The 15,497-nt window shown below is 35.9% G+C and overlaps 1 protein-coding gene across 3 annotated transcripts in view; it reads left to right on the top strand.

Moving 5' to 3' along the window:
• The window catches only part of Mf (myofilin), a 176,089-nt gene that overhangs the window by 18,377 nt on the left and 142,215 nt on the right, over positions 1 to 15,497 (top strand). For all 3 annotated transcript variants that reach the window (XM_069821650.1, XM_069821649.1, XM_069821651.1), the window contains exons 2-3: positions 6,896 to 7,040; positions 13,031 to 13,267. In XM_069821650.1, the coding sequence (XP_069677751.1) occupies positions 6,947 to 7,040; positions 13,031 to 13,267 (331 nt within the window). In that variant the 5' untranslated portion in view covers positions 6,896 to 6,946. The remainder of the gene's footprint in view (positions 1 to 6,895; positions 7,041 to 13,030; positions 13,268 to 15,497) is intronic.

Below are 15,497 nucleotides of genomic sequence, written 5' to 3'. Positions count from 1 at the left end.
TTTTTTTCCTCCCTTAGAAATTTGTTATTGCATATTTCTTACAATCGTGATGTCTTAATTGATTTTGATTTGTAAAAAAATAACTTCAGACATATTTTGCTCTCATTAACCCTTAAATTGGAAGAAGTCTCTCTCCCACGCTCTTTTTCTTACACCGCCTCGGACTATATTTGTTGTATATTATTTTATAATTGCTTCAATTTATGTTTTCCTACCAATTTATTTTTGTAATTTTATTAAAAAAACTCTAGTCACTGTAGTAGCTCAGGCGGTAACGCGTTAGTCTACTGGTCCGAGACTGCATTCGAACGTGAGTTCGAATCCCGCTTGTGCTGAATACCTACTTCGGTTTTTCCGAAATTTCCTCAACTGTAAGCCGAATGTCAAGTAATCCTTGGCGAATCTTCGACTCATCTCGTCAAATACCATCTCACTATCGTCAATTTTATCGATGCTAGATTATAATAATAATAATAATAATAATAATAATAATAATAATAATAATAATACTTCGTCGGAACAAAGCTATATATATATTTTTTTTTATATACCAACTCTCTAGCACCCCAGAAAAAGTTACATACTCGTGCTCAGGGAGCATTCCACATAAGTTAGTGTTAAGACATTCTGTTGAATAACAGAGTAAAAAGTAATAAAAGTAAAAAAGAAGAAGAAAAAACACAGATATCACAATAATAAAGGTAAAGGTATCCCCGTAATATGCCATGAAGGCACTTGGGGGGCATGGATATCACAATAATTGAACTTTAAATTTTCTCTGTTAACAGCAATTTTTAAATCGATTTTTGAAATAAGGAGCACTGGCAAATTGTATGTTTGGGAATTTATCTATTATCATGTTATAAAGCCTTGGACCGAAGTTGCTACTGTGATTATATGCTACAGTTGAAGTACATTTAGGAACTGTCAAGCATATGTTGTCTGATCTTTTGGTTTTATATTTATGTGAATATAAATTAAATATATTTCGGTTTTTATGTACGAAATTCAGTAATACGTAGTTATCAATTTGATGGAAGTCAAATAACCTAGTAGTTGATACAGCGTCTTTAAATAATAATCGATTAAGAAAAAACAAACTCTGAATACTTATAACTAGACTTCGTTGAATTGCCACACGCAGCATGCAATCAGGTTGCCGATGTACGGTAGTATAGAAGAGGTGAGCGACCGCCTGGTCTCGTAGTATAAGCAGTTCATGTTAAGAGTTATGACCGGTCCAAATAGATTGAGCAGCTACAGCTAATGTATACCTATGTAAGCACTTGTTTTTGCATTACTGTGGTTGGAATAGTCAAAGCTTAACATTTGTTCAGTGCCGATAAGCATTCAATCAAACATACTACAATGAGAGCGTTGCTGTTCCAAACAATTGCCTTTGGAATACCCTTACCTCCCCAGCCAGTCTTGACCCTTTGGAAAACGTGGTTGGATGCTGTTGATTATTATGCAGAATACTACGGCAAAATAATGGAGGTAATTGATGCATTGGATAGCACAGACAGTTCAGCTGTTGCAGCTGTAAAATCATTGCCTTCTGAACAGCTATTAGAAGATATTCTGTTCATTGATTCTAATTTTAAAATCGTGTCCAAAAGCATCACCCTGTTAGAATCATCTAAACTACAACTCTCAGAAGCCCTTAATATAGTGAATAAAGTATCATAAATCATTATCCAAAATAACAATTCACTAATTTAAAAAAAAATGGAATGTAAGTTGGGAAACATTATTGCTAAAAATTCTCCTATTCACAACTTCGTATTATAAATGATGTGCTATCAGGTCACGACAAGACGTCTGAAGTTGTTGTACTAAAAAGTAGTGACTTTCCGTTCTTCAAATATGCACCTTCTACATCGTATGATGTTGAACGTACATTTTCCCAATATAAAAACTGTTTGAGTGACCATCGGAGGAGGTTCACTTTGCAGTCGCTCAAAATGTACGTAACTCTTCACTGCAATGCACATATTCAAGAATTATGTGAGTATCATACATTAAATTTTAAGAGTTAATATATCTCACTATAAAACAATTGTGTACTTACATGTTTAGACATTTCCTATTTTAATGATCATTCATTATACTTCTTCAATGCAGGATACAGGTTTTATTGTAACCGCAGTATACTGCTCAGTGCTTACATCAGAGGCAAACTCCACCCGTTGCACGCCCCCTTCTCATACAGTCTATACCGCGTGCATAGTAAACCTTACGATTCTCGTAGCAATTCCACGAAGTCTACTTATAACCATTAAAATATTTGTTATATCTCCGTCATTTTGTAATTGTTTTGTTTCCGATACATATTAAATATCTTTTAATTTATACAAGAACACATTTAATGTGTTAATATTCATGCATATGAACCACCACACCGAAAATATATTCTTTCTGTTACCAACACAGAATATTTGCATACTTTTCTTTCGCGAAGTGAGGTATTGAAGAATTTTTAAGACTGTGTTGGATAAGATTCGCGAAGCTCCAGAGTTTGCGATCCAGACTGTACGAGCGCTGCTATTTGTGTCCGGCCGGGACGAGACGGAACTCCGAGAATGCCGCCAAGTAGTGCCACACCTGCCGCTTTATGGCCTGCACGTGGTGCCAAGTTCAGGTGCCACGCGAATACCTCCAAATTCTCACCTACTGACCTGCAAAATACGTGCACGCCCTATTTCCAATGCTATTCACACGAATTTTCGATAGCAGGTCCCATTTGAAAACATGTAGGCTGCAATACGGTTGATATACCTACTCGGAACAATACCTTTTAATAATATTTTAGATAAAAATTGGAAACAGCTGTTTAAATTTCTTAATTACTACCGATCAAGGTGCAATTAGTTGTGAAACACTGGACTCGCATTTGAGTCCCGGTGTCGGCCAATCTGATATTGGATTCTAGTGATTGCCTTGATTATAAAATCATTGCAAATTTAATGTAGTTATTTAAAAACCAAATACTGAATTGATCTCCACTTTCACCTCAAAGATGCGGGTTTTAAAAATAAACATGGTTTATGTCAAAAGTATAAATTGAATCGGTTATCTGAGAAACCATACATCCCTAACTATAAGTTATGAGGAAACTGCCTGCAGCTTATAAATACTGGATTACGTCCTTATTTTTAGGGTGAATTTTTCATATGAATTGTAATATTTCTAAAATTTTTAAATAAAAGTTTAATTATATTTGAGAACGCCAAGGTGCCCTGAAGTTCGTGGACATGTGTTTTTTCTCAAATATCTAAAATGTTTGCAGTACAACAATATATTTTATAATATAATATAATATAATATAATATAATATAATATAATATAATATAATATAGGCCTATTATATTATATTATATTATAGGCTATGATATTATATTATATCTGCAGTGCTCGGGAAAAGTGACATAAGTCAGTTTCCACAAACCTTTTTTGATAATTTATTGACAACTTACGGAACATCTGTTCGCTTGGAAAAAAATACATAAGTATTTCTCCCATTACAATAATTCACACAGAAAAAATCAAATCGACAAAAACCAGTGTAAGTTGTCAATAAATTATCAAAAAAGGTGACTTATGTCACTTTTCCCAAGCACTGCAGATGTTATATTATACATAAGTGTTCTGCCCAAGGGTAGGTCATTCACTGCAAACCCAGCATTCTCCAATCTTTTCTATTTTCTGCCTTCCTCTTAGTCTCCGCATATGACCCACTTTTCTTAATTTCGTCTATCATTTGATATCTTCTTCTGCCCAGAACTCTTTTCCCATTCACCATTCCTTCCAGTGCATCCTTCAGGAGACAGTTTCTCCTCAGCCAGTGGCTCGACCAATTTCTTTTTCTCTTTCTGATCGGTTTCAGCATCATTCTTTCTTCACCCCTCTTTCCAACACAGCTTCATTTCTTATTCTGTCTGTCCATTTCACACTCTCAATTCTTCTCCATATCCACATTTCAAATGCTTCTATTCGCTTCTCTTCACTTCGTCGTAATGTCCATGTTTCTACCCGATATTCCATACAAAGCACTTCACTAGCCTCTTCCTTAGTTCTTTTTCCAGAGGTCCGCAGAAGATGCTCCTTTTTCTATTAAAAGGTTCCTTTGCCATTGCTGTTCTCCTTTTGACTTCCTGGCTGCAGCTCATGTTACTGCTTATATTACTTATATTACACCTCAAGTATTCGTAGATGTCCACTTGTTCTACTACCTCATTTAGTATTCGCAAGTTTACTTGCTTTATTTTTCTTCCAACGACCATGGTCTTCGTCTTGTTTGCATTTATCTTTATCCGATGCTGCTCACAGTTGTCATTTAGCTCCAGTATGATATCCTTTAACATCGTTTCCTCTTCTGCTAACAATGCCATATTATGTTATATTATATTATTATATATTATACTATATATTATAATATATATTCATCATCATCATCATCATCGTCAAGGTTTAAGCCTCTAAAGGCTTGTTCCGGTCTCATGCATTAAACATTTGAGCCGTTCAGAGCAGAAGTGGTGTAAGTCAAAAATGGATAATGAAGGTTAAAGTAAACATTCTGTAAAATACAGCGAAAAGTAGCAATTAATATTCAATTTATTTAAACTATTAGTAGTCAGTGGATAGCACGAAGGACATATTAATTGCTATTTTGCGCTGTATTTTACAGAATTTTTACTTTAAACCTCATTACCCAATTTTTACTTACACCACTTTTGCTGTGAACGGCTCATTTGTTGAGTCCATCTTTTATTTGGTCTGCAAATGTTTCTTTTGCCTGTTGGTCTGTAATTTAATAGCAGTTTTGGAATGCGGTATTATTCCATTCTTTCCACAGTTCCCTCCACTTAGTTCTATATATATTGGTGTATCTTCTCTATTAGTTTAAAGATGCCTAATTCCTTTCTTATGTCACCATTTCTCCTTTTGTCTAAAAAAGTGTAGCCAACTATACTCCTTAGGAATCTCATTCCTGCGGCCTGTATTTTTCTCTCTTCACTTTTTCTTAATGTCCAACATTCCGAGCCATAAAGCAACATGGGTACTGCCATTACTTTATCAAATTTTAATTTCGTTTCTTTCCTAGTTTGTTTGAGGTTTCTTTTTATTGTTCCACATTATGTTATTATTATTATTATTATTATTATTATTATTATTATTATTAATTCTGTATGTAAGTTAATGAGAACAAATGCTACTTAAGTACAAATTTAGTACATATAAAATGTATTGTTGTAGGTAGGCTACTTCCTATTACAAAATGGAAAGCAAAATTCTAGATTCTTTTAAAGTGAAAACATTGATATATTATTGAAGTCCAACATTTCATCTCCTCAGGTGCGTTCTCTCTGTTACGACTGGATCTGGAAATTTTATCTTAATAAAATCTTTTGATTTCATCCCATTCAGGGAAGTAATGCCATGATATAATCATTAAAGCAGCGATTCTCAAGCTATGGTACCCGTACCATCGGTAGTACGCGAGCCATTGTTAGGTGGTACTTAAAGTTTGAAATGAAAATATCAATTATCATAAAGATAAAAATATATAACTATTTTCTCTACATTTTATGGAACACTCCATTAAATAAAGAGTAACTGTTTCTTAATTAAATATGTCTAAATTAAGCAATTAATTATTGGTATTGGAGCACAGAAACATTTATTCTGACGTTTTCCCATAATAAATTTGGTTAATGGTACAGCAAATTTCCTAAGCTAACATAGCGGTACGCCATTAAGAAAGGTGAGAACCGCTGACTTGAAGTATGGCGGACATGTATATATTCTCATACAGACGTGCAAATACATATATTAATATCAAAAACACAATAAACTCTTATTGGTTACAAATGGGCTTGTGTTGTTTCTCAAATAACGGATTCGATTAAACGGAAGTGTAATTTTATTGAATAAGTTACCAATATTAATTTTCTGGACTGCTTCATCTTATATGCCGGAGATTCAAAACATAAACTACTGCATCTATAGTTCGTTCCATAATGTCTGACAGAAGAGTAAACATTACCGGCAGAGGAGGAGAGAAGTATAATAATTGCTATTCAACCAATGGCAGAGATATAATTCCACGCTTAACTTGAAGTTGGGCGGGGGTAGAACGCTTCATACAACACAACCTCAAGTGAAACGTGGAATAAGACCTCTGTCATTAGTTGAATAGCAATATTGTACTTCTCTCCTCCTCTGCCGGCATGTTTACAACTCCTGTCAGACATTATAGAACGAAGTATAAGATTGTGTGTGGCACTACAGTAGGTATAGAGCATTGAAAAACAAAACTAAGAACTAAGCCCAAGATTACGTTGGAAGATAGTCTTTGAGCGGAAAAGAATTCAATCCATCCTTATAGCTGAAAAATAAAACCACAAAGATACAGTACATATACTAATATGCAGAACCTGAATCCGTAGTTTTAGATACACGGTGGTCATATCTGCAGATAACTACTCTGCTGGCAGATGACAGTAAATTGGAAGCAAAATATGTCAACAATGCACCATTCCCAACAGACAATCGATATGACCTCGCAGAAAAGTCGACTGTACGTACTTTCTTTCGATATATTATTTTAGATCTTCTATTTAGGCCTATTGAACACTCGCAAATATCACATAATTTAAAACACTGCAAAGTGTATAATACAATTACAATAAAAAACCTTAAACCAATTTATCATTGAGAAGCATTGGCTAAGATGGGTCTATGATGTGGTCATTATGAAACTGTTCATTTCACTTCTAGGAGAATCTGATGTTTATCACATATAAGGGAGGCAGTAAAAACGTTTAATTTATAAAAATGAACTTCAGAATCGATTGTTTGAAATATAATTAAATGAGTTTTGTGTTTGTTGCAGAGTTTCTGGAACTAAGTAGACGAACGAGAATCTCCACCGTAACCCTTCAAGATGATGCTCAAGAACCATTTGGACATGATAGGCAGGAATGAGCCGATACAGAGGAAGGCCAAATTCTGGCAGTCCTACGTGAGGGCCCTCAAGGGTGAGTGACTGAATTTTGTTTTCAAATTTGCATGAGATGGCTAAACATTTCGTTACATAAATTAAATATTAATTGCAGCGAATACATTAAAGTCATGCAATAAAATTGTACGTAATGTACACTTAGCGGCAAAAAGAATGGGCCGACTCTTGGTCGATAGAAATGCTAAGTTCTATCGCGCGGTTCACTCGTGTAAACGTAACGCACTGCAAGGCGTTGCTGTGGTGTCTCTTCATTGAAAGTCGTCCGTCTATAATGTAGCAAACCTTACGAGCAGTGTGTAGCTCTGTGGTAAGAAGCCTGACATCCGTGCCAGAGGTTGTGAGTTCGCCTCCTGGTACGGTAAAATTATTTTTTTTTTATTTTAACTTTTATTTAATTTATTAGTTTAAATGTGAAATGGCATTTGTTAACAAACTTCGCTATGCCTGCCTTGTAAAAATATTATTGACCATCACCTGTGGGCTATTAATAGGTGAGACCTGGTCCGTATAAACAAAAATACTTGTTTCACATCCTAAAAAAACGGAAGCATATCAAACAGAAATAAATAATTAAATTAACAAAAACAAACAATTTGTTAATATATTAACAAAACAAGGCTGTGGTGGGGACTAACATCTCGTCCACAAACCACCTGCGTCAACAACTGCCCTCATTCTGCGCAACATGGAGTCCACAAGATTATGGAACAGGTCTAAATTCTTGGCCATCTTCTCCCTTGCATCTAGAACTCTGTCCTACAATTCCTCAGGTGTCCGAACGGGTGGTTGTTCTGCCCAAATAGAGCGTAGGATCTTTTTGACTGCAGCTTACAAATTTTGAATCGGATTCATATCTGGTGAATTTGGAGGCCAGTCGACTGGGTCGACATCACGCCTCCTCGTAAACCATCTTTGAATCCGGCTGGCGGTGTGTATCGGATGATTATCCTGCTGGAAGAAAAGTGTTCCTTCTGGATATCGTTTTCGGGCGGAAGGGATCATTACATTTGCCAAAATGTGTTCGTAGACTTCTGAGGTAAACAGACCGTGGATGCGTTCCAGAAGTCCTGCCCCATCGTATGACATCCACCCCCAACACGCGACTCTCACGCGAAGTGTATTGGTGGTCATTCATACAATAAACTAAGGCAGTACTATCATTGCTATTGGAGACAATTACCTCGTCGGAGAAAATGACATTTTTCCAATCAAAGTCCTGTCGGAGAGTAGCATACACAGAATGTTACTGGAGACAATTACCTGATCGGAGAAAATGACATTTCTCCAATCGAAGTCCTGTCGGAGAGTAGCATACGCAGAATAACCTATGCGAACCAGGGCAATGAGTTATTGTTTCTGTGCCATCTTCAAGTGTAATGACGAGACAGAACGTTATATTAACAGATAGCAGTATTGCTTGAAAGAGAGAGGGAGGTTCATTATTATTAGAGTTTGGTCATATTCTAAGATATATCGCCACATAATTATAGCTTTGCGAGACACATAGGCCTATGATGGCAAATTAGTAATAAAAAAAAAGAAAATTTAGGGAGATTCGAACCTTGAGCTACTACTACTAACTTGTTCAATATACCAACGCCGTAACAACTTACGCTACTGTAACTGTTTATATCGCTTCGGCATAATACATGGTTTTTCCTGTTCATATTCGCTCCGGTTTATTTTATATTTATAAATTATTTTATTACTATTTCACTCTTTAAGGGCCCTGATGTATCTGGAATCAACCCGCCATTAGATTTTATTACATATTTTAGCCTCTTAAACAAAATACAGAAAATTTAAATGGTTTAATTATGTGTTACCTAGTGAACTACGGCGTTGACGAGACGAGCATGCGCAATGTATGTCTCTGGAACTTAGAAATTGTCGGCCGGCCCATTCTTTTTGCCGCTAAGTTTACAATTATTTCTACATAAATTATTATTAACGATATAGGTTCGTAAATAAAATTTCTCACGCATGGAATTATAAATTTATATCCATTACAAATACGTTTGTAACAAATGATCGATGTGTTTTGGTTATGTTAAAAATTTTGGTGTGAGAATAACTAATTCCAAAGACACGTCGGAATGGATTGCTATTGAATGAACGGGACTCCGGTCCTAAGAAAAAAATCTACAAGACAGAATGAGGGAATGTGGTTTTAATTAAGCATTATGTGCAGAAAGGTACAGTGAATACTGAGATTAGAAGTCCTTGCGAACCATTGTAAGTCAGTTTCATATACGTTACGACTATGACACTTTTATCGAATAAAAAATTGTAAACAAATTATTAGAATTTAATTAATGTTACTATAGCCTGCTGCACTTTTCTGTTTAGTTTTGTACTTAATGATATTAAATGATGACCAATTTTCTTATTTTCTTCAATTAGGATATTAAATGTTTTAAAACACTGAAATTATTCGGCATTTGAATTATATAACCTACAAGTGTTATAGGCAAGTTTCCTATCAAGATTGAAAAGACAGACTTTACAATAATTAAGTTGAACATTTTCGGTAAGCTTTTAATTTGAAGAATATATACAAGGTGATCCGTTTGAGTATGGATAAAATAAAACCACCGTAAAACATTTACTACTGAGTTTTATTTGTTGAAACTTTGTGCATACAACACTGAAAGATGGGAGATTACTCAGAGCTCAACATGACCCCATTGCGCACCCTGCACAACTCATACAATTCAACCCATATCCGGTGTAACATAAGAGGGGTTATTTGTTGAAAAGCTTGAGTAATTTTTACTCTCAGATCATCAATGTTCCTGGGTTTCTGTGAACAGACAATGTTTTTAACAAATCCCCACACGAAGAAGTCAGGAGGGGTTAAATATGGGGAGTTTGGGGGCCAAGCCAAGAGATAGCTCCTTCTCGTACTGGGTTTCGCCTGCGACCTCCTGCATGTTTTTCTTTTAACACAGAACCTGTTTTTATAAATGTTCGATTCCACAACATTATGGAATCGTATTTAGATACATTACGCACCCCATACTCATGTCGAAATTCCCTTTGAACTCTTTCAACACTCTCAAATTTAACATACCAAAGAACACATTGTGCCCGCTGTTGATTTGTAGTAGCCATTTTAATCATCTACGATTTTCATTTATCATTTCAGATTATGTATTGTTGATTGTCATATATGGAAACTCCCATCTTTTAATCATAATATAACCAGCAAGAAATTTTTCCTACTATAATAGCTTTATAATAATAAATTAAAATTATCCATACCCAAACGGATCAGACTGTATAATAATATCTAGAGTCTGAGACTTATTACTACCATTATTAATTGCTGTTCATTTATCTTTACCATATTTTATAAACCTTAAAATACAACGTGTTTATAACTATACCGAGTGTTCCAGATTAATAGGGTCAAAATGGTACAAATGTTAGAGGAATTCAATATGAATATTTTGAGGTAGTGAACTAATAGTCGCAAATGCAGTCTTGAGATATTTATTAAATCATTAAACTTCTGGAGTAGCACCCAAAGGGTATGCAAGCCTGCTAGCATGTCCATTTATTTTTTAGTTTATTGGGTTATTTTACGACGCTGTATCAACATCTCGGTTATTTAGCGTCTGAATGAAATGAAGGTGATAATGCCGGTGACATGAGTCCGGGGTCCAGCACCGAAAGTTACCCAGCATTTGCTCGTATTGGGTCGAGGGAAAACCCCGGAAAAACCTCAACCAAGTAACTTGCCCCGACCGGGATTCGAAGCCGGGCCACCTGGTTTCGCGGCCAGACGCACTGACCGTTACTCCACAGGTGTAGACAGCATGTCTCCCACGTCAAAGTTCGAATATAGGTGTTGGAGACACTATCTTTCCAAAGAACACATAATCGACGTCACCTAGATATCACATTCCCTCAACGTTGGATTGCCCACCGCGATCAGCAGACCTCAGATTTTTTCTTTGGGATCATATCAGATTCATAATTTATGAAACATCATTTGAAACTGACGAGGAATGATGTATCATAATCCTAGCAGCCTGAGAGATAGCGGGGATATTTTAAAATGCGGCAGAATTTATTTCGCCGTCGTGCTGCATTTTTCGAAGTTGGTGGGCAACACTTCGAAAAGTTGCTATGAGTTGTTATAAAATATTATGGAAATGAATCAGCTGAAGAATTAATGTTCCGCACGCTTCTTATACAGTAAGTATTCACAGAGTTTATAGGTAGTGGAGCATTAAGATATCATCTCCAGTCATTGGTTTTTCTATTTCAAAATATTAATGTTGGACTCCTTCACCATCTGTATCATTTCGACTCTGTTAATCTGGAACTATTGGTATAGATATTCTTTGTATTTGGTATAATAAACTCTTCATGACCTCTCTTGTTTTATTTATCGTAAAACATGAGTAGCCTTTCAAAACAGTATTGGCCTGGAGAGACACGCAGGCTTGTCCAGAATTACTATTCGGTTGAAATATACAGGGATATTATCTTTACTCGAATCTGTAGTGTGTTTAGCACAGCAGCATTCATACCTGTACTCTTTTAATCCTTAAATTGACAAAGTATCCTATAGGATACAACAAGTTAATAGGCTACATGCTATAATTTTAATAGAACAATAGAAGAAAACTGTTGGAAAAATTAAAATTTCACAATACTATAATATTGTACAACATATAAAATATGGACAGTGCGATAGTTGTTTTCTTTACAGTCCGACAAGATGAAGATAAATATAGCCTGTCCCACATTGATGTAATAGGTCTGATGGTGGGAGCACGAGCTACCATACCCTCCTTCTTTGCCAACAAATGTAAAAACCTGGGCCTAACACACAGCATTGTGAAGGAAATAGCCATTAGTGCCCTCAAAGGATCGATTCAGATATTGAGAAATTATTTGTATGGGAGTGATAATGGAAATTTCAAGTTATCTTAACCGATGGCTGTTGTGGTTTAGATATCAATGCCAATCACTCCGTATTATTATTTTTCTCGCGGCATTCAAATCATTCTAACCTATCTGATAATATCCCCCCTTTCTTAACTGCAAATGAGCACAAACGCTACTTAGGTATAAATTTTTCTGACATTTTGCATATCTGATTCCCTAACCGTTTCTAATGTGTATTATTTTACCTTTTAGGTGTGTTTCCAAATTATATGTAATACGCTTTGTCAAATCTGGCAACCTTTCCATAAGGCAAGCTAAATTTATTTATTTATTTAAACTAGTGTGAGAAATAAGGCTTTGCCAATTTAAGGCTTTTTTTTCTGTTATATAGGGTTTGTCTAATGGCAGCCTGTAATTTGAGGAAGTTCTGGTAAATAATATGGACTAATAGTAATGATATTATTGTAGAGAATTGAAATCCGATTCAATACTATTCTTATTCATTACAAATTTGAATTGTAAAGTGCTGTGATCTCGGATCTCAAGATCTCAAGAGCAAAACCCACACCTGTGGAGTAACGGTCAGCGCGTCTGGCCGCGAAACCAGGTGGCCCGGGTTCGAATCCCGGTCGGGGCAAGTTACCTGGTTGAGGTTTTTTCCGGGGTTTTCCCCCAACCTAATACGAGCAAATGCTGGGTAACTTTCGGTGCTGGACCCCGGACTCATTTCACCGGCATTATCACCTTCATTTCATTCAGACACTAAATAACCTAGATGTTGATACAGCGTCGTAAAAGACCCAATAAATTAAATAAATAAAAGAGCAAAATGTTAATATTCTAGTCGTTTGACATTATGTAGAGCCTACACATCCCACTACATTCATAATTACTGATAATGTCTTTAAGAATGTTAACTAAAATGCCTGTAGGCCTAACAGTTATTACATTTATATAGCCCAAATGTTTTACCCATTCTAAGGATAGTATAAGAACAGATATATTTTAGTATCGTTTGGATACAGATATATTTTAAATAATTGTTTGAGTATAATTTATAGTTTGAGACACTGGAACATGCATTACACAGGGTGTTTGTTACAGGCACGGACGACATGCGAGCACCCGAACGCACCTCGTCCCGTCCCCGCGGCGTCTTCAGACCCCTTCTGGCCGACTTCCCAGAGCTGTCCAGCGGCTGGCCCTACGGCAAGTCCATATATGAGGAGCCCCTTCATGCCGTGGACCGCATCTCAGTTCCCGGCTACCGCTACCTACCCGTCTCCCGCGAGACCTACGGATACTCGCCCCGCAACCTCTACCCGGCGCCCTACAGGCCGGGTACGTACTGAGCGCGCAACCAACACTGCGCAGGGGGGGCATGGGGAGGGGGGTAACATCTCACATCGCCATGTTGATGGCGGGGTAAAGGACCTGAAAGGGATTGTAGGAGGTAATATGATATCGATATGAAGTTCGACTATCGAGGTGCAATTGGAAGCTTGCTGTGTGACAGGACTCTCGTTTCCATGCCAACGGAGCGAAAGAGTCCATACTGCTTTTGTTTTGAAACAGTTGAAAGTGGTTTGTAGTAAACTTGATTATACACTTATATTTTTTCATCAAGTTTGTAATGATTATTTTATGCTTCTTATTATGACATCTGCTTGTAATTTAGTGGAAATATGTGTAAATTTTAATCAGCCATTTTCATACTCTTCAAAACGTAAAGCGCACTTTTTAAGGGCCTTGGTAAAAAAATTAATACTCGTACGTCACATTAAAGAATCTAGTAGCCCGGGTCAATCTACCAATAATTTCTAATACTCCGGATGAAGTCGTACGAGTCTCAGGATACTATCATCGACACACTCATGATTTATTTTTTGTACGATCGCGGTAACAGAGAAACAAAGTAATAATAAACATAAATATGAGTAGAAATAATTTTCTATATAACATAATATACACGTAATATATTATGTGCATATATACCACCATCTTAAAATGTTAACTATTTCACTTTCTGTAAACATTCTATCACTACATGTATATTTAAAACTATTAGCTGAGTGTTTTTTCTCTCTTATTGTCAAATTATATTTATTGGTTTTATGTATATATTTAAAGACAAAAAACCGTTTTAAAAATTCATGTACTTAGGTCATGGCATTTTTTAAGGTCAATAAAAGAGTTTTGGCCGTAACGACATAATATGCATCTGCCGATTCTCTGCCAAAAGCTTGAAGTTTTGGCACGAATAATTTTAAACGAGACACTTTTAGGATCTAGTTTGCAACATGCTATTGTAACGACTTGCTGATGCTATATATTGATTTTTTTAATCTCGAGTATGCAGCTTCCAGCAATTGACAGAGAATGGTTTTTTTATTTTTCAGTTTTTTCTTTAACAATAATGATCAAATTCGCAAGAACACATCCTCTAAAAACAAACACTTCTTCCATTTTACATGGTCAAAATCTCAAATATGTCATAATTACAGACACTTCCTCTTGTAGAACACAACTAAAGCATGATAAATAACTCCCTCGAACCACAAATAAAAGGAAAGTCACGGGAGAAATAAACTCTATAAAATATTCACCAGGCTACGTTTGAAGACAGTATGAAATTTGACCATGTAAATAGGCCTTTCCTAGCGTAACAGAAATTTCTTTTACATTCATAAAACGTTGTGTGCTTTATGGTTTTTAATTAAAATACTCACGTTGAAATTTATTTATTTTTCACTCGCTTTATGCTTAGTGATTAATTAATCTCTTTTTAAGCTATGGAATGGCAGGTTGACGTGTTTGGTACCTCCCATCTCCCATCCCGATAATGAGAATATTCCACACTAAAATATGGTGAACAAGAGCTTTAACATGTCCTGCAATGGACCGGCGTGCTGCAAGAGCGAAGGAAGAGACGCCTGTACATTGTACTGTAGTACCCAGCACATTTGTAAGTGGCATAACAACCCACTCCAAATGAACCAACGTTCTATTGTTAATACTACTAGAGATGGGACGAAAGCATTATTTCTCGGCTCTCGATGATTATCTTTATGAAGGTAGGAATCGACGTTCGTTACTACAAAATAGATTGTTTTGTTAATTATAGCCGGTGTAAGTGACGTTAAATGGAGATTATCTGTGTATGTACGTATATTTAAGTATATATACATATACACAAAATAATCTAAATATCACTATCATCTTCATCGTCTTCATTGTCTTCATCTCATTTTTATCCTCTTCATCGTATCTAGATACCTTCTTCAGCCTCGTCTTATCCGCTCATTATCTGCACCACCTTTTCTTCCATTCTTCCTCTCCTATCTCCAGCCTCCATCTTCATTACAATTTTTTCCCCCTTCTACACCACAATTTTCTTTCCTCATCATCCAAACCATCATCTTCCCCCATCTTCAGAATGATATTGTTTTCCTATAATCAGAACCATCTTCTGACCCTATTTTTAGATCCAAATTCTTTCCCCACCTTCATAACTGCCTTATTTTTCATCTTCATAATCAACTTCTTTCAACAATTTTAGAACCACATTCTT

The sequence above is a fragment of the Periplaneta americana genome, chromosome 3 (assembly GCF_040183065.1).
Source record: "Periplaneta americana isolate PAMFEO1 chromosome 3, P.americana_PAMFEO1_priV1, whole genome shotgun sequence".
In the NCBI taxonomy this organism is placed as follows: domain Eukaryota; kingdom Metazoa; phylum Arthropoda; class Insecta; order Blattodea; family Blattidae; genus Periplaneta; species Periplaneta americana.
Note: the sequence above shows the minus strand (reverse complement) of the source record. Positions and strands in the feature narration are given on the sequence as shown.